This window comes from Protomyctophum bolini (assembly GCF_963924005.1).
Source record: "Protomyctophum bolini genome assembly, chromosome: 14".
Taxonomy (NCBI): Eukaryota; Metazoa; Chordata; class Actinopteri; order Myctophiformes; family Myctophidae; genus Protomyctophum; species Protomyctophum bolini.
In genome coordinates, this window is record NC_137875.1 from 7,574,147 (window position 1) to 7,595,347 (window position 21,201).

Sequence of the window (21,201 nt, forward strand, 5' to 3'; positions counted from 1 at the left end):
TATTAGATTGATTGGAAACTCCAGTTCACTCATTCAGATCATGGAATGAGAAGTCAGTGAATCAATCGTAACCAAACATTTAGTATGTTTTATCTGTTACATGAACCATGTTTACTGAGTCCAACTAGAACGCGTGTGCATGTTACTGAATATTGGTGTGGTACTCAACTACCATCAATATGTATTTAAAAAAAACGTAAATAACTGAGGATTCAAAATGTAATTTTCAATTGGTGACATTTATTGACAAAATAAATGTACAGCCCACTACAGCACTATGTTTTTCTTGCCAGTCTAAACGAAACATCACCAAGTGCACAAATAACAAGACAAAAACACACTGAGGCAATAATGAAGATGAGACAATGTCCCTTCTCCACTGCTAGAAGTTAAAAGTAGCGCATGTGATATTTCTGGGTTAAAACTAAGAATTAGGTGAAAATTGCGAGTGTTTGTTCAGTAACAGCAGTCTCCCTCTGAAAACAAATGTTCCCATTTTATCAGCTTCAATATTATACCGTTCCAGTTCCAATTTTGTCTTCTTTGTGTCATCACCTCCAATGTCACTTCTTTATCTTGTACTCTGTATAAGTTCTCACTCTTGATTGGATAAAATTGCTATCCCGTTTTGAAATTCTGAAAATGTAGTTTGAGTTTACTAAAGAGCTGGAGAGACAGGGAGACCCATGTTACTGATTACTACCAGAATAGCCATTTAGAGCAATTTATCACTTATTTTAACAAAGAAATAAGTGCAACTTAATGCACCTTGCCGATATATTAATAATGCACAACAAATATATATACACTGGTATGAAATATACCATTACACACCAAACTCAACAAATAAGTCTGCATTACAATCAAAACTATAGTACAGGCCTGTACAAAAGGCTCTTCAGTTTTCCAAAAAGAGGAAAGTGACATGATGACACGTTCACACAGCAGCACATATCTTTCCCTTTTCAATTAAATCCAACATTATAAAAATAAAAAAATAGATGGAGGAGAAACATGGTAAAACTCGAAAATGCACAAAATCCCCTGTGAAAGCTTAAAATTCCCTGATGTACACAATAAAATGTTTATAAATAAAACTGGAACATACTACAATACAAGTGCATTCCTCCAGTTTTCAAGTGTCCCTTTATTAATTTGTATTTTCTCAAGCCGGATTTAGACCTTGTTGTGTTGGGGTGTCACTCACTGAAAAAAAATAATCTTTTAGATCTGTTTTTTTCCCCCGATGCGTGACACCGCGCACACACACAAAGAAATATCAAGCCCTTCAGAGTACCTTTTATTAGGCTACACGTGATTAGATAGCCCTCTTCGTGACTAAAAATGTTCTAAAAATATATTCCGTCTTTCGGTTAAAGTTCCGTACAACCAGTGAAAACTAAAAAAATTCAAATTGTGTTTGAACGATACAAAATTGTCATCCATGTTTAGTTTTTGCTCATAGCAAAATGTCCAACCCCCTTGTTTGCACATTATCCGAAACATTTCTAAAAAATCTAACTTCTAGTTTATCGAAATTGATTCAAGAATACCATCAGTTCTCACTTTTACAAACAAACACATAAATCCCTTTCAGGCAAAGTCAATACACTGACAGTGCTAACTAAAATATGAACGGCTTTAAAATTGCATTGCAACCTGTTGAGGTAATATTCCACACACCAGTAAACGTTTATGATGTTTTGTATGATATGAAATGTGACGAGATTAAATTTAAATAATAACTTACTGCGATGTCAGAGACGGATAATCTATACTAAAACTTCCCTACTCGTCCAATAAATAATACAGCAGGTTAAGGAGCTGTGCCCTTGTGAGCCAGTCTCCCCAATACATTAATCTTAAATACGATAGAAGGCAGTTCCTTTGTCCGGAGCTACAGTATGACATTGTTGAAATACATCATCTTTAATTCACATCAAAAATCGTTTAGGAAACACTGGTCTATGCTGCACAGCAATATATGTTCAGCTGAGTTTTGTTAAAATGTTGTGTTGGACAAATACATGAATTTGGGTGATCCCTTGGCATGAGAATATTCAAGACCCACTCTGCCCTGGAGCCTAATTTATACTGCGTTGCACAGTGATGCTGCACGACTGAAATAGTCAACCTTTAAGCACATACATAACACATGAGCTAGTAGGTCGGCTTATTTCCGACAAGGTGTGCATTAGTGCATATTTCTCCTTTATAAAACGTTCACATTGTCGTCCTGAATACAGGCAGGAAAACGTACCGGGGTGAAGGTGGTGACGAGACGCGGACAATGTCTCTTATTTCACCCCAGGTCTGTTCGCATGGATACAGGATAGGTGGGCACTAGGGACATCTTGGCACCTCGATGTGAAATTGGCTATTTTGTCCAAAATGATAGCATTGAAGAAAGGAGGGACACAGCTACTTGCTAGGTTCACGAGCATTTATTTAATGCCGGCTTCAAATTCGACACGCGCATTCCACACCACCGCAGGGAGTGCAGTGCCCCATGTCGAGTCGGTCGGACCCGCGGTTGCCTAGAACCGCCACAAAACGTTCTCTGCCCGGGCCTGGACAGGGCCCCTGTCCAGCGTCCATATATGGAGATGGCCTGTTCTGACCTCACAACACTCCATATTTGGGAATGCCTGACAAAGAACTCCATATATGGGCATAAAGGGGACACAGACATAATATCTGGGTGGGGCATGCATTTCCAACCTGCATCGTTCCAAGTAGGCCAGTGCCCAAGGGGCACCGCTCTAGTTTAAATAAATAGCAGAGCAAAAAATAAACGGAATGACTGACAGGTTTAGCAGGTTTTTATAGTAATCTGCGACCTACAGTCGCAATTACAAATTTTGGAGTGGACAAAATAGCCAAGTCTACATTGAGGTGCCTATGGCCTATGGCCCACCTATGCTGCTACCGTTTGCATGCTTGGAAGAAAATAAAACAGGGTGTTGTCCTCCCTTTCGGGTGGTAGTTACGTTATTCGTTCAGGTGGTCGTCTCCGTTGTTGGAGGCCAGCACCACCACGGGTCTCAGGTAGGCCTGGAACTTGTCCTCGACGCCTCCTCCTCCGGGCGCCGCGAAGGTGGTGACGCCGCTGCTCTCGGACAGGGTGGTGAAGGCCAGGTGGTCGTGCTCCAGGATGGCCAGGCGGTCCTGTGGCTTGCTCTCCTTCTTCAGGTAGAACATCTTCCTCAGCTGCTTCAGCTGCTGCAGCTCACAGAAGGTCTCCAGCACCACCAGAATGACGATCAGACCCAGGATCAGATACACTGCATCCACGCACACATACACACACAGTGTAATTTTGTTGTGTTATTTATGTAGAGGAACACAAGGGAAATACAGGTTTGTTTTTTACAGTGAAGAAGGAAAGAGGGAGGGAGAGACATGCAGCAAAGGTCATCATGAACGGGACTCGAACACGCAACGTGCGGTCAGGCCAGAGCCTATAGTGGCATGCGCCTGGACCGCTATTTCAGCGGGCGCCAATGGAATGGCTCCCTGCTTGGCACTCAGCATCAAGGGTTGAATTGGGGGGTTAAACTACAAATGATTCCTGAGCTCGGCATGGCTGTGGCTCACCGGAACCATTAGATGCGTCAAATGCGGAGAATAAAATCTGGCATACAGCAATGTGACAAATAGGACTTTAGAGGACATACCGAAACGAGACACAAACAAACATATACCTTAAAACTACATAGGCAAGTGTTGCTGAGGCCCTGGCCCGGCAAGCAAGAAATCAAACACATTCTAGGAACACTCATGTTCTCCATCTAATTGTATAACAGCAGCTCTCAACATTTCCCACCCCCAAATAATAGCAGTCGCTGTTGGTTTCATGCACGTTATATTTCAATGATTTCAGTTTTCATCATGAGACCACAGACCTGTATATTAAGGTGATGGTTCCTCGACTTCCTCCCAGCTGTGTATGAGAGCTCGGGCCTCTTCTGCCTTGCTATAGTTATTAATGCCTTCATGCTTGAAGGCGAGAGTGGCAGGGCGCAGGGAAAATCATACAAAATTCAGGACTTTAACTTAAACTTTAATAGCTTTCATTTTTTTTAAATACCGGTACTTGGATTTTATGCATTGATTAGTTATACATTAACGAGTACGTTTTTTTTGGTAATTCAAATAAATACTTTAAACAGAAAATAAATAATCGATAGTTGAAGAGTAGGCCCAGAGTAACCTGCATGCACTCATGAGTCTGTACAATTCCCACAGCACTGTTTATTTTTGCCAAAGGTAAAAATACTATAAAAAAAACTGTTATTGACCTATAGGAACACTAGAGGGCAGTGTGTAGCTTGCTGCAGAAGCAGAGCAGTGTGCTATAACTGCTAAGGCTTGAAGTTGCACTTGAAGAGCAAGAAAGGAGAAGCAGGGGAAAGCAATGCCTGGATATTGTGGATATTACCCCCCACCAGGCCACCATATCATCTGTCGGGTGGAAAACTCATATGACCAAAACTGTTACTTTAAGTTTTCAGGATTCAAATAAATAAAATAGCTAAAAGTAGCAGATTGACTAGCTCAAAACATGTCGGGAAGGATCTGCTACTGTCACTTTTGTGTGACACTGTAGTATGATCAAGTAGGGCTCTAATTATAAAACACAAAAGGTAGAGAAGTAGCAGTTTTTGTATTGACTTGTACATTCCTTTGAAATGCACTCATTCTACATTCTGTGAAATAAAATGTTCAATCAATCGATCAAAACTGGCCAACCACAGATGAACACTGGCCGCCACTATAGAACCTTATAAACATCATGATTTGTAGGCAAAGAGAGACTGTACATACAATTTGCAGGCAAAGAGAGACTGTACATACAATTTGCACAACGACACAGATACCACCACACAAGGCAACGCAGCCACAGGGCGCAAATGCGTAGGGACAAGTTAACTTAAGTGGCACATTCCTTAGGTATGAAGTGTGTCAAAAAATAGGCTTCAATTGACCTAGATGTACGGCAATGGCGCTGAAAGAATTTAAGTGCTGTTTTTCTTTTTTACCACCATTGATTGAGCTAATAACTGCTTGCTCTGGGGATAAATTGAAACTTGAAAATTGGGGAAAGAATTCGAGACATGACCTTTGACACGTGTCTCAATACTCCATTCAAATTGGACAAAATTGCATTGTATTCATTTTTAAAAGTTAAATAGTGAGGCTTTGTGTGTGTGTGTGTGTGTGTGTGTGTGTGTGTGGCGCTACAGTAACAGTTTCATGGCTACGGTCTACTTGCAAAATAACACCAACAACACAAACTCTTGGTTGCTGTTCAATGTCAGAGAGAGACAACAATGTATGTTTATTTTAATGTCAAATAACTTGCAGTACAAAGTTACTGACCGGCGACCACTGGTCGTGTGGGTTATCCCAGTTTTTATTTTTCTATTATGAACTAGCCACTAGCTTAAATCCACCAGAAGAGTGCCATGGTTTCTTTTTCCTTAGTTGCAAGTTTACAGTCCCCCACCAGACTTGCACCCAGACCCTTTCCTTTTAGAAAGTTGTGTTATTCACCATTGTCTTTCCCCCAAACCCATCATTCACTTGTCGACGGTAAGAACGCAGGCAACAGAGACAAGAGAGAGATTGGAGCACAAGAAGACGCTTGACACCCCAACACCAGTCTGTACCGGAAAATGATCAATCAACAAAAAAGGTGAAGCAAAAGTTATTTGCGGGAAGAAAAATCAAAACCAGCAGTTGGCTTTGTATTGCAGGCAAGACTAAACAACAGCCCTCTGTGAGAACACTCTCAGACCCTCGACAACGAGACGCTACGTCTCTCAAACATTCACCACATCATGTGATGCGATACCTTCTTGACCTTCTTCAGGTAGAACAACTTCCTGAGCTGTTTAAACGGCTTCAGCTGACCGAACGTCTCCAGAACCACCAACAGTACTACCAGACCCAGGGTCAGATACACTGCGCGCGCACACACACACACACACACACACACACACACACACACACACACACGCAAAGCGGAAATGGGATTATGCCAGATACAGTAGGCCTTGTAGTAGGGTTGGGCAATATGGAATATCACTATATATATTTTTTTGCTTATATCGAGAGTGACGATAATATCATAAAACAGCCAAATTACCCGATCTACCAGTTCCCAATGCGTCGCAATGTGACACATTGCAAGCTTGTATTCTAGATCAGGTATTTTGGCCATTTTAGAAAATGTTTGAAAATGCAGAAAGAATAGGGATTAAGTAGTTAAATCCCAGCAAAGACACACTTGTGCCATATCACAATATCCAAAAACAATATAATATTGATATATTGCCCAGCCCTACTATGGAGAGCCTATAGTGTTGATTTTGAAAGAAAAAGAAAAAGTCACAATTTGAAAATCATCTCTTACCTTCAGCATGGTTAATTAGCCAATCAGCCACACAGAATGTGTTAATGATCTACAAGGAGACCAGGGGGCAGTGTACAGCTTGCTTCTTTCAGCAAAGCAATAGCATAGCAAAGCTGTGTGCTAAGCGGTGTTGCATTTTTAGTTAGTTAAAAGTATTTAATTTACTTTTATTCAGCTACTCCATGCTTCACAAACAAGCATACAAATACAGTGATCGACAGTACCAAAGTATATTTACTAAATGCAATTATATGAACTTACAGTATGTACTTTACTTGAGCATTTGTGGGTATATATATTTTTTGTCTGGAAAATCTAGGTCTAAAAAAAAAGAAATTGTCCATCCCTGTCAAAATATAGTGTAGTCTCCCATGCAATAATTTATCAACACATTAAAAGAAACTAAAGCATAGAACGCTTAGCTTTTTTTGTTTTATGTCTCAATAAATGATTGCATATGCGCTACCTGTGTGCGAGGTTGTGTAGCAACACAACCTATTTTGGCTGCAGTTCAATGGTAACAGACGTACCTACTGTAAAAAATGTTTTTGTTTGCACATGGCTCATCAAAGTATGAAGTTATTTCTTCTCAAATATACCATTTCAATTTAGATTATTCGTTGTGCTAGAAGCTTAGAACCACCCCCATCATTCTGGTCTATTATTTCTCTACTTCTAGTTTAAACAACCCTGGCAGAGACAACAGAGAGACGTTAATACCAGATGAGTAACACACAAGTTAGTAACACAAAACAATCAATGTAAATGAAGAGTGAAAATATGATAGAAATGAAATATGAACCAAGATTATAATTGGTGAAAGAAAAAGGAAAACAGCATGTGGCCTTGTGTAGTACAGAGTGCTGCAAAATGAAACAGACCTCAGTGAGCATTCACATTTTACTTCTTTAGCTGATGGAACTAAATGAGCCGATGATGGTGGACTCTTTCCATTTGCACAGACTTAAAACACATTGACTGCCATTGACGTATGCCAAGTTATGCCATCTCAAATCCAATGCTAGACTGCCATTGACTGAATTATTACATATCGTCCACATATCACCTGGAATACAAGTACGCAGGCCAAAGGTCAGGGTCACCGTGCCTATGATGAATAGTTGACAGAGGAGGTCTAATGCTGCATTCACATGGACTCAGGCAAGCGCTGGAAGGAGCGGGGGCAGGACGGCGAACGGGACGCGACGGCACGATGAGAACCACTAAAGCTCATGTCCGCTTTTGGGGCGGTTCAGTTTGTGACATCCCGTGTTTTATCCGTGCCACCCACTTCTGTGGGTGTTTATTGTTTTTAACAACCTGTCAAAGACTATGTCAAGGCCAGGCATACATTCACCAGTCACTATAAAGATATATTTTTGATAATTACAATTGCCGATCTAGAAGCTCACAATACAATACAATACGTTGCGTGAGAACTTGTAGAGCAAGTAAAAAAAAAAAGAAAAAACGAACTTGCCCTGAATGTGAATTATGAACGCCAGGGTTGAAGTGGTTAAATATTGTCAGTGCAAATAAACACACAGCCTTCAGGGAAACAGAACTGTAAATATCTGCTGGCATTTCATATTCAATACACGTATACAAGTTTTCTGAAAAACAGGATAATCTTTTTTAAATGTTTGAATACTGTACATACGTACTGTACAGGCCGGGTTCCCGGCCCGAAGGGGTAAAACGCCAAAAGGGTTTCCCGCCCCGAGAATGGGATAATATATGAAGCAATATTCAGAATGCCCAGAATCAACCGGTTGCTAGAATCCATGGCTGTGCATACTGTAAAATCTACTGTACAATCTTCAATCTACTGACAATCTAACCTAGTGCCAATTGGTACCATTTTGACTATTTTCTAATATTCAATCGATAACTTTTTCGGTGATTTAAAAAAAATACTTAAAACTATACTTACTTCCATATATACCGAGAGTTTGTGTGATTCATTTGCATTGATTGAAACTGCCGTTATTGTTATGAATGCACACCGAGCGCCATTATAGCGAGGCAATGAATCGACAGATTCATTTAGTTTTTTCAGCTCGAATACAATAATCAAGTAAATACGTTTTGATGTGAATTTGTGAAATAATCGCGTCTTTCATATATCGTTTATTTGTGTCACTCCTGGTGTGTAATAATGACCTTTATTTGCCAGGAGACCTCCAGGGGTCTATACTCGGTCCTCTTCCGTTTGTGCTCTACTACACAATATATGAATTATATGTTGTGAGCTTGTAGACCTTCTCTACTACACAATATATGAATTATACGTTGTGAGGTTGTAGAATGTAGACCTGCCATTTACGACAAATGTTTGCCCCTCAGTACAGGATGGGACACTAGGGTTTCTGTGGTTAAATAACACCTGTCAAAAAAGGAGAAATGTTGGTTTTGCCGGTTAGGAAACCTTTTCTGCCTTTATTGATATTACACAGTCGAGAGAGACAGGAAACGGGGAGAGAGAGATGAGGAGTGACACACAGCAAAGGTCGTTGGGCTCGGGCCTCGAAACTGCGACTTGCCGCCAGGCTGCATTAGACAGCCTATATGTGGTATGTGCCTTAAAACCGCTTGGCCAGCGGTGCCCTCAAAATTCTTTCCTTTTTTCGCGACAGCCCTATCAAATCGGTACTATATACTCACACGTGATGCCCACTTTGTAGAACTCTCTGTACTTCTGGTTGAGGGCCTCGCCAGGCACGTAGTCTCCCAGGCCGATGGTGCTGAGCGATATGAAGCAGAAGTAGAAGGACTCCAGGAAGTTCCAGTCCTCCTCCAGCGCAGAGAAGATGGCGGCCGGCACCAGGAAGAAGCAGGCCACGGCCACCGCGGCTAGCACCATGGCATGGACGATGGCCACCAGCGGCTTGGACAGCCCCCAGCGCCTTGAGGTGGGCAGACAGGGATGCAGGGACGGCACATTGTTATAGTTTTAGTCGACTAAAGCTACAGTTCATTTTGTCAACAATAATAATAATAATTGTACTCTTTCACACCGGTTCCAGGTAGATCTGCTATTCAGATTTAAAAATATATACACTGTTTGTTTTTTTAAATAAATGTTTTGCAGTGACGGGGGTAAAGTAATGTAAAGTGTAAAGTAACCACGTACATTTACTTTAAGTACTGCACTTATTACTTGTTGTAACATTGATACTTTTAATTAGAGGCAGAGTCCGACCGAGTTTGACCAGATGAAGAGCCTTGGCTCGAAACGTCGTCAATAAATGTATCTTTTGGAGCATATGAGTGTGCGGGTTCCCTTCTCTTTTCATATGTTACTTTTTGAACCCAGCACCTCCACGAAGTGATGTGCGTATTTTACTATAGTTTCTGTAAGAGTCCGACCGATGCCATATGTTTGGGTCTGATGCTGATACAGATTTTAGAGAGACCTACTGTACAAACCTTATTGTTAATATCTATTTATTTGACGTTATACAAGTAGCCTAGACGATTAAGATTGTAGTGTGCTCGTGTTCTGATAAACCCACATTAAGAACAAGAAGTCAAGAACACACACATCACACTATAAAGCACTGTCAATCAGCAGCGCTCTACTCGCAACGTGACACGTTGTGAGCTTGTAGATCGGCTATCGCGATAGCGCTGCATGATAAAAAATCAAACCCACAATAATAATAATAAGTCAAGAACACTTACATTATCTGCACTGTACAAAACAAACTGTCTTGTTTAGTGTGGTAATTATCCTGCAGTAGACCTATTTAAATTGTGACTGCTTGTTGGAGCTCAGCTCTGCTTCTGTCAGAGCCAGATCAGCACTCTGTGTGTCTTTGTGTCTGCATGCGTGCACAGCTGCGGACCATAATAATTAGGAGATACCGAGAGAGAGAGAGAGAGAGGACGCACGGAGACGGAGAGACATAGGAAGGAGAAATGTTTGACTAAGAGAATGTACACGTTGTTTGTTTAAAGTCTTTACCAGATTTGAGTGTGCCAACTGTGCTTGTGTGTGAGTGAGTGAGTGAGTGAGTGACCGAACAGCGGAGCATGCTGCTGCGCTACATGTCAATGACTATAAACATCGGGAGTCAGGACATTGGATTAAATAAACACGGCCGATGTTGGGCATCGGCACCCACAATCACAGATACATCGGTGCGACCGATGTATCGGTCGGGCTCTACTTTTAATTAACCCCTTGATGGCCACGCTAATTAACAGTGGATTGTGCCTTCTACCAGCTCTATTCATCCGTGATATCACAATATATCTCACTTTAACGGGGCAAGTACTTAGACACCCAGTCCTGATGGTGGCGGTAACTTCACCATTGACCGAATCTGGCCGTCGTAATTTCCAGTTAAACGGGTGTCAACGTTTTTGTTTTTTTTAACATTGGTCCGGTTCCTATAGCAATGAGACACCGTTCCAACTATGGGATTGCAAATATAATCTCAGTGCAAACCAGTTGAAAGGAGGATTTTCAAACCTCTATAAATCGGACTCCAGGATCGCTGTCCTTGGTGGATTTTCTGCCATCCACGTTTCGGATTTAATTTGTGCCTCGCTACCGCGACGCTGCCGCCATGTAAAAGCTTCTGACGAAAGGTAAACACTGTGTGTGCTTGTTCCAATAATACTCGAGTGTGTGTAGTGAGTGTGGGCCTGTGGGGGGGGAGGCAAACGCGTTTGTCTGGCTTGACTGCTGCTGCGGATCTTTATCATTATTAAACAAGACTCCTACTACAACTGAGAGTGCGGATCTTATTCTCTTTTCTATTATGTACTCTTTGAATCTGCACCCAGCACACGCCTGAACCTTTAAAAGACTGCCTGATTTGAGCGAGCCTTTTCCCTTGATGTGAACTGGGGTTTATGCGAACAGCTAGCGGTAGAGATAGAGTTAAGTAGCCTATACCTGCTGACGTAGGAGATGGGCCTCCGCGTGCTGAAGACCATGATCCTCTGCACCACAGCGGTGAGGAAGAGGAGGGTGAAGGGGATGCCGATCACCGAGTAGACGATGCAGAAGGCCTTACCCCCGTCGGACAGCGGCGCTGTATGGCCATATCCTGTACACACACACACACAACAGACAGAAGATTGTTTAGACACACACACACAACTCTGTAAGTTCTGTTGAAAAATCGCGTTGCAAAACGTTGCATGCTCGTGGATTGACTTACATTCGTACATTTAATGTACTAAATTAAATTATTACATGCATGGCCATAGTATTACAGTGCTGCACTATGAGCTTGTAGATCTGCAATTTTTGAACAGCCAAGTATAAAGAATTTGTGTTTAAGTGTTTAAAATTTAAAATGACACAGACCGGTTTTAATGGGTTAATGCCAATACCATTTACATCTTTAATCACAATTATTTGTACAACAACGAGGTGCTACTGTGAAAAGAGAAGGTGACATGTTCTGGAGAAGGTGTTGGTGTTACTATGAAAAGAGAAGATGACATCATGTTCTGGTCAAGTGGACTTAGCGACAGTGTTAAACATTCCATGGCACTCTGACAGGACCATGCTCATTATTTGAGGGGGGTGTGTGTGGGGGCGTGAGGAGGAGTCCCCTATTCAGTTTAATTTCTGTATTCTGCAAATACAGTGCTACAGTACAAGCCACTTCTGCAAACAAGCAGCTGTTTTAGAACACATTTGAAAGTATCAGTTCTGGCACAGACCTCAGGGTTATTACCACTTCCTCAGCAGAGCGAGATTTAGGTTCCGAGAAGAACCGTATCTGACTGAAACTGAGATAGACATAGCGTATGGAAACAAAACCAGAAACTGTGAAATATTGTCTGTCGGGTGGAAGGTACATTATGTCCAAAACAGGAGATATATATTATATATGATCTAGTCATACTGAGCCCTAGGCTCTGGTCCATAGCTCTAATGCCGTTGCATTTAGAGCTATGTTACCGATGACTTCCGGGGCTCGCATGAATGCAGACCAACCTCCCGTCTTTAGCGTAAATAAATAATACATTTCTCACCGATACAAACACTGTAGTAAAGTCAAATATCGTAGACATCTTATTACAGAACAGTTGACAGATGATGATATACACAGACAGTGCCGTAGGATGTATGCACACTTTGCACATGCAGGCAAACACATTTCCCCCCCTTACTATGTCTCATTCCAAGTGTGTTTACAAGATCTACATAGAATAGACGTTAAGTCTATACTATGGTACTGTAGATGTTGTTGAGCTGGTCATGTTAAAAGTAGTTCTCAAGTCAAAAACGTGTGGTCACGGTACCCCGATATATAATAACAATAGATCACATCATCATCACCTTGTGAAAATGCCCGCATTGTTATCAAGGCATGTTGTCAGGTATGAACACAGAGCGTCACTAACTATACCGGTCCCGTCACGAGACAGAGCACCATGACGGTTCCTGTGTGTCTACCCTTTTAAGACCTGAGGCAGATTCTACAAATACCTTCAAAAGAAAATCGATAGTTCTCACACTTAAAAAAAAAAAAAATGTTTAACCCATTTAGGCCTGAATTAAAAAAAAATATTCTGAAAGAATATATATTCAAAGATTTGTGCCGCATTTTCATGATTTTTCAAAAATAGCAGACCTACAAGCTTGTAGCGCGCCACTCTGTGACAGAAACTTTCCCAGTTTTAGTGGGCAAGTCAACAGAGAGGGTGTGTTGCTGCTCTCTACAGCAGGTGATGTTTGAAACCTAAAGGAACTGGCAGGTTGATCTACAACGGCTGATAATCTGTGTATTCCTGTATTCTGAAACATCAAAGATAAATACTGACAGGTCCTCAGGAAAGCTCAAAGGGGTGCAATGGTTAATTGAACTAATCGATGTAATTGATTGTATGAAATAATCGGTAATCATTGTTGTAATCAATCATTTCATGAAATTATCTGTCCATATTTTATGCCATAATTAGGCACAGATGTCCCCCAAAAAATAGTTAAAATAGCCGGGGTTTTTTTGCCATTTTCTGCCAAATATTCGGTACATCACTACAAATAACCAAAAAAATAATAATGGCTAATATATTCTATGGTAGCAGCCCTAGACGGGACAAAACTTCCTGAGGAAACCTAATGTGGAACCTATTGTACACAGGTGATACACCAGTCCTGTATTCTGACACCTCAAGCATAAATACTACCATATGCTGTCAAGGGAGTCAAGGCAGGGACTAAAGTTCTTCCAAGAAACTGAATCATGCCATCTGCCAATCATAGTGTTTTGCGCAACACAAGATAAGAAAAGATAAAGATGGCCTATGCACTGCATTTTGTTTTGAATGATGGAACCAACCGAGTCATAATATGGGCAAAGTGTGCTGATAATATGTATCGTGTTAGGGTGACAATAGAGCGCTTTTCTTTCACACGTCTTATTTATACGTTTTATTTTACATGAATACATAGTTGCTTACATACTTAGTCACTGTCAGTAAACAAAATCTTTGTTTGCACAGAATATACAGTACATAGTGTAGAGACAATAGCCTGTGGCATGTACTGTCCCTGGATTGTATGCTGTTTGGATTAAGACACGCAGGAAGAAGTACTCTTAATTATTATTATTAATTTAATTACTATTTACCTAAGAATAAAAGGGAAAAAAGGGGGAAATGTATACCAGTTGAGTGTAATACCAAATGTCAGAATAAGTACGGTACGTGAGTGTGTGACACCATCACACAAACACTACACCCTCATGGGAGCGCGCTCACTGGGGATGAACAATCATCGGCCGGGCGGTCAGATTGCCCACGCCTCCTTACCTGCCCGGCCCGCTCACCTCACATTGAAAAGGAAATGGAATAACAAGCCACGTCAATCGCTTCCTGCATGAAAAGCCCTTATTGTTGTTGCAGTTGCTAAAGGTGGGGCTGATTTTAACCCATAGCTGCACTAGCACTTGTACTATGTAGGTCCTCAGGTACACGGATACCCTAAACTTTAGGGTATCAGTGTGGCCACTTTGGACACAAATAACATGACTTAACCAAGCTCTTTGACATCGGCAGTGGATCAGGGGTAGAGTGACCGGATGATCGGTACGAACCCGGGCTCCCCAAGAGTTAGTGTCGAAGTGTTCTTGAGCAAGACTCTGAACCCCTAATTACTCCCAATGTGCAGGTTGGTGCCTTGCATGGTTTCCTCCGGTATCAGTGTGTGAAATTAAATGTGTGTGTGAATAGGTGAAGGTAATGCACAATCTCTGTAAAGCGCCTTGGATAAAGGCGCTATATAAATGCACCATTTACCATTACCCAAGAGTCTCTTCACCTTGACTGGGAGTTCTGCCATGGTGCCTTGGCAAATGCCAGGAGTCGATACATTTATGGATGGAAGGATGATTATTGTTGCTTAAACATGTAACTTTATAAATTTGTCGGTGTTAACATGCTAGGTAGTTGTTAAAAAGTTACATAGTGCTGCTTTAAGACATGATGCCTACTCTATCCTATCAGTAGTTCTCACACTTTCAACAGCAGAATGTACAAGTTCACAGTGTGGCACAAAGTGACGTGCTGTGAGCTTGTATATTTGCTATTTTGAATAGCCAACACTAAAATCTAAAATGACACAAATGCTTTCCCGGTTTAAACAGGTTAATTTCTTGATGTGCTGCTGGGTTGATTGCTAGCTTACAGGCATTCAAATACTAATCTTGTTTTCACCTGCCAGGTAGGGTACAGTACTGTACTCTGCTTATGCTACTAGCCTACCAGATGACCATATTTAAACATGCTCTTCTGTTTATAATCTAAACACTGCGACACGTTTAAAAAGTGTTACAAATAAGTGTTTAGAACCTAAACGCTTGGGTTTAGTGTTCGTCTCTGGTCCTTACTATGAGTCTGCTCACTCTCGGTGTTTCATTGGTGGGCTCACTGGGCTGTGGACAGTTCAGAAGCCTGCCTGCCCAGTGCCTATACCCATGACTTTATGATGAGGACGATGAGGATTCCAAGATAATAGAAACCTAACTTAAGCCTTTCGTTTCCTGGAATATAGAAACTTTCCAACTAACGGTGTTACTGATAGGCACTAGGCAGGTTTCAGATCTGTCCACAGCCCTCCTCTGAGACACAGTGCGAGTAGACAAAAAATGTGCCATCTTATGAACCAGATTAGTGAGGACCAATTATAGATAGGTTGAAAATGGGGCGAAGTGCTCCTTGAAGTTACTTTGTACATCTGAAGGGAAGCTATGTCAGGTCCTTCTTTGTTCAGTGATGTGTTGGTGGCTATAGGGGGAGCCTACCTTTTAGCCGAGGAAGCCTACCGTAGTGGTTCTCAAAGTGGGGACCAGGGGCCTTTGGGGTTCCTTGAGAGGAGTGCAAATGGACCCTTTACTGGTCTGCAACTGCAGCGTACAAATGGAACCACATTCTCAAAGTTACTTGTTTCCTTGAAATTAAAACATTTGAGAATCTCAGAAGCACTGGCCTACTATAAGGTTGGGAACCTACCTCCGTGTCTAGAATAGATGAGGTGGCCTCATAGGGTGGCCTACTGGGGCGGCCATAGCCGAGTGAGTAGAGAGGCTACCTGGGAAACAGAAAGGGCCCCAGTTCGCATCTCGGCCCTGGCCTATGTGTCAAAGTGTCCCAGAGAAAGACACTTAACCCCTTACTGCTCTCCCCAAAGCACTGCCCCTGTAGTGCTCACCACCGCTCCTGACACTGATGGATTAAATGCAGAATTGCAGATACCACATTTCATTGTACTGTACATCGTCTTGGTCGGGTGGAAACCTCACGTCCCAAACGATCACTATTCAAATATAGCTACAGTAGCAGATCTACAAGCTCAAACCGCATTTCGAGCTTGTACTACTACTTTTGAGCTACTACTTTTTTTTTTGTAAACTTTATTTTTACATTTCCTTTCGTTATTACACTTTGATAATACATTGTATTACATGTATGTAAGTAAACACACAAAACACACAAACATATACGACCCCTCCCCCCCTCCCCCCTCCCCCCTAGGCTAGAAACAAAAAAAAACAAAACAAAGTGGTGGGACAAAGCAGTGGACAATCATAGATCAAAAAATAAATAAATAAATAAGAGTCAGGACAGGGACATAGTTGGGCACAGTCAGACACAGTACGGGTTACAGTTCACTGAAATGGAAAGTCCTCAACAAACTCCACAAAGGTACTCCAAGCTAGGACAAAGTTTTTTGAGCTACTACTTTTGATGCTTTTATGTGATGATGACGACTTGTGTAGTATGATCAGGTTGAGGTAGGGCACAAATTTAACTTAATGAAGATATGGGGTTTCTGAACGACAGCAACGATATGATATGCAATGCAAATATGTACACTAGTCTGTGACTAATACACTGCAAAGGAGTGCAGCAGACACAATTATTATTTATTTATTATTGTAATGTCGGGCTGTCAAAATACTTCCTCTTTTACAATGAAGTTACAGTTTCGTTCTAATTTTGGCCTTTTTTAAGAGCATATTTTGTGTGCGTGTGTGTCTTTGTAATGTGCATTTATATAATTTGGTCAAAAACCAACAAAACTATTGAAGGAGAAAGAGCATATAAGAACTAAATATATATATATTTAGAAATAGCCATTATTAGCATTTTAATTAGATCTATGCTGTTATCCACAGTGACTGACAATTAAGGCAGAAAAAGTATCACATACATACTGTAATAACTGTCTTTTATGCAGAGAGAAGTGAACCATAGTGCATCAGGAAATTAGGATATCAGGTAAACAATGAAACTGGCATCGGTCTAGCGACTAGTCGAATGCCAGAAAGAAAACAAAAGTGTACACACACACACACACACACACACACACACACACACACACACACACACACACACACACACACTTCAACTGTACGATCTATTATGTATTTTTATCGAGTCTGATCAAATACATCTATGATAGTCTTGACTACCGTATTTTGATCCAAGGACAACACTCACACACACACACACACACACACACCTGTGGTGGACAGCACCGTGCTGGCGAAGAACAGCGCCGAGGTGAAGTCCCAGTTCCAGTTGGCCGAGGCGTTGTTGAGGATGGACACGCCGTAGTTGCTGGCCTCCAGCGCGCGGCGCAGGAACTCCTCCAGCCTGGCCTCGGACAGGCACTCGTTGTCCCGCAGGAACTGGCGCTTGACGTCGCGCAGCTCGCGCCGCAGCCGGTCCTCGTAGGGCAGCTCCACGGAGCTGAAGACCACGGCGCCGAACACCAGGTAGAGCAGGTAGCCCAGCACCAGCGACACGAAGTAGCACGACGAGCGGTGCGTGCGGAGGAGCCGCGCGCACGAATTCACGCTGCTTAGCGACTGAAGCATTTTATGATCATCTATGAGAAAAGAAAAGAGCTCCTCAGCCTCCTCCGTCCTCTCCTCCGAGGCTAGTATTTTAGGTGTCGTTCCAAAAAATCTACTCATATAAACCCAGAAATGTCTTCTTTCTCAGCCTCATACATGAAGCCCCTTCCTTCACGGACAAAGGGCTCTTAAAAATGTTCATTTCACGGTTAAAACCCACCTAAAACGGCTCCTTTCGTGGACAAACACCCCCTAAAAAAGCTCCTTTCGTTTGCCTCTTTGTGTGTCAGTCAGTGATAGTGATGTGGCTGTGGCAGTTGAGAAACGGACTGAGGAAGGGTGACGTCATTAGGTGACGTCCGGTGCTTGATTTGTGCGTCGTCGTACGACGGTGTGTGGCGTTTCTTTTTTTTAATTTTTACTTTTAGTAGATCTACATGCTCACAACGCAGCCGCGTAAACTTGTAGATCTGTTAAGTAAAAATAGTAGACAGGGAAGAGAGACTTGTCTATCGTCAAGTCTCTCTTCCCTGTCTACTCCAGGTGGGGTGGTACATAGACTATCCCATGGTTCGAGGGGACAGGCGTATTTATATACCCCATGGTTCGGAGGGACGGTCACAATGTTAGACAGGTAGCCTACTAAACAGGTATGGTAACTACCCCTAGCCTGGGTAAACCCACTTCCCCTGCTGGACCCCCCCCCCCCCCCCCCACACACACACACACACACACACACACACACACACACACACACACACACACACACACACACACAAGTAGTGTCATTCTGAATTTGCTATTTCATTTCATTTGGGTATAAAGATATAATCAGTAATGAATCACAATAACCCAGGATAAACATGTATAGGAAACACTTGCTTGAGGTTCTTCTAATCTACGGCAACATAAATAAATAAAATATTATAGTCCAATAAACTCATCCATAGCACCAATAAATGACACCAATAAATGGCAGTCACACAAACTCATAAAAAAACACAAAACCATTGAAAACCACCTAAAAACCCTAACAAATTACAAATGTAAAACCATAAAAAACACAAATTGTACATCACTATAGCCTGTAGCTTTTTCCATTAGGCTACAGTGTTTTAACAGTTTATACAGGACAGTTTAGATTGAGACTGCCACACAGAGGTAGCTCATTCCAAAGAGAAATATCTGTATATAAAATAACTCTTGCCTCTTGCATGGTATCACATACTGTATACCCTTTTGTTCCCAAATAATAAAAAAGGTGTCCTCAAATGGCAGTCCATTGGTGTGTGGACTGGCCTTTACTTTGAGGAAAACAAGTTTGCATCTGTTTTGCCTAGAGCAAGTTAGAATTTCACTGCAGCGTGTCAATATTGATATAAACATTCCGTTAATGTAAGAGAAGAGGCCCAAGTATGGAGCCCTGCAGAACGCCACATGAAATACCTTTTTTCCTCTGACAGCGCACCATCAACATCTGTCACCTGTGAGCTCTGGTAATGAGGGGAACATGAGTACAATTAATACTGTGGACTACTTAAATAATAATAACTTTATTAATGTAGGGTAAGTGATATTTTATGGTTAAAATAAGTGTTAAATAGGGAAGTGATGATGACACAAAGAAATGAGCATACTAAATTGAAACTGCAACACTTAAAATCGAAGCTGACAAATGTGTTCTCTCTCCTGATTCAGCCAGAATAACCACAATATAGCATGAGAACTGTAAATAGCACAAACTTAAACACATCAGGGGTAGCCCACAATGAGGTAAAAAGTATAGGCCTATATAAAACTATTTTCTTCCAATGGTCTTTATACAGAGAGGAGATTATTATTAGCTTTGCATTAACCTCGGTACCAGGCTTTCATTTTCATCTTTGCATAGGCTATATGACAATGAAATAACATTGTATATGGCTATGGGTATTGAGGAATAAAACAGTTATTTATTTAGTTTGCACAATATTTACTTAAAACAAGTACATAAAAGCTTAAAACAAACAGTGAACCAAAAACAGGCCTATAGGGCCAAACAACAATTGTTACACATCACATGGATAGCACGTGGTACCTTTTCAAACGCCTTGGGAGAAGAGATTATAATAATGAATTATTCAAAACAAACAGACCTCTACAGCAGGTACTCCTACGGGCTGGGGCGGCACCTGTCTGCAGGGTATATGGTGGGCTGGGGCGGCACCTAATTAAAAAAAAAAGGTCTCGTCTACAGGCCATAATCATAGTCAGGTTTCCCTTCCATGTAAGACTTATAGAAAGCCTTGTAAGTGTCCACTTTGTGCATGGTGGCTTTGACAGTAGCATCCTCAAACATGTGTTCTGTCCACTTCTTCAGTTCTGGAGTTCCATCCAGACAACTGCAAACACAGAGAATTCAATATAATCATTAATTTATAGTATATCATATATAGTATCAAGAATTCAAAACTTTACTTGAGGTAAAGTAGTCATTATGCAGAATTATATATTTTCTTTTTGAATTGAATTTCACGAAACTTGGATTAGCGATTAAACCCGGATTTAACAGATATCCTGGTTTATTATAGCCTGGATCAGCGATTAACCGGTTTCATGAAAACTGGTTAATCTTGCCAGATTAATTTGGCCAATTAACCTGGATATGTTGAGGCTTGATTCGGTTTCATGAAAGCAATGCCACATTAGTTCCCATGGAAACGAATGCTTTGGACTTGCTCCGGACTAGGCTAACAGCCAGGTTTAACCTAATCCTGATGTCTTTACTGTACACTAAGCAGTCAAACTGATCACAAACCAATTATGTTTTCCACACTTATTCAATTATTATGGGTTTATGTTGCCTTATTTTTTATCAGTCTGCATTAAAGGACTCATTTAAGCACTATATAAAATCAAAGAACCAAAATATATAGGCTGCACAACATCATGACAGCTTGTGAGCTTGTAGATCAGCTACTTTTGGTGAATGTTCCCCAGAATAGGTTTGCTGTCGTGCAAGTGGTTAAGAAGAATTATTATATTATATTATATTACCAGTGTAACGTTTCACCCACTATTGAACCCATGACATGACCCACAGTTCACCAGTCTGGCCCCTGTCTGGACAACAACCCCTTTCCCAAATGATCCTGGCTCGCTAAATCCGCCCATTCTAAGCCTCGCTTGGCTTTAGTGGAATATAATAAACCAGGCTGTACGGAACTGTATTGAGTTTGTGCTCGGATTGTACTGTAATTCTGCAAACTGTTAAATATTTCAATCAATAAATCAAAACAGGATTTAACAAGCCCTTCCCCCTCAGTCTGTGCCTGGGATGGGAACACTCAGGAAATAATCTTAAAACCAGTGGTTCTCATATATGTTGTGCCGTGAGTCCAGCTGTGCTTTAGGAATTTGTGACCACATTATTGCAATATTGTAAAAGTTATTTTTAAATGTACTATATTCAGC

The 21,201-nt window shown here is 41.4% G+C and overlaps 1 protein-coding gene across 1 annotated transcript; it reads right to left on the minus strand.

Moving 5' to 3' along the window:
• Positions 1-234: 234 nt before the first annotated feature.
• On the minus strand, positions 235-18,032 carry LOC308328699 (potassium channel subfamily K member 1-like). Its single transcript, XM_080782765.1, has 4 exons — positions 17,412-18,032; positions 11,325-11,478; positions 9,083-9,324; positions 235-3,284 (listed from the first exon to the last, which is right to left on the minus strand). The coding sequence occupies exons 1-4, from the start codon at positions 17,866-17,868 to the stop codon at positions 2,992-2,994; spliced, it is 1,146 nt and encodes a 381-aa protein (XP_080638891.1). The 5' UTR covers positions 17,869-18,032; the 3' UTR covers positions 235-2,991.
• Between the last annotated feature and the right edge of the window lie 3,169 nt (positions 18,033-21,201).

Bases quoted from the DNA above. Each gene is read 5' to 3' on its own strand.
- LOC308328699 (XM_080782765.1), bottom strand. From the start codon at position 17,868: ATGAGTAGATTTTTTGGAACGACACCTAAAATACTAGCCTCGGAGGAG. The intron at 9,325-11,324 runs GTATAGGCTACT...GCCCACCTCAAG, and splicing joins CCCATCTCCTACGTCAGCAG to GCGCTGGGGGCTGTCCAAGC. The intron at 3,285-9,082 runs GTGAGTATATAG...GCGTGGATGCAG, and splicing joins CTACAAAGTGGGCATCACGT to TGTATCTGATCCTGGGTCTG.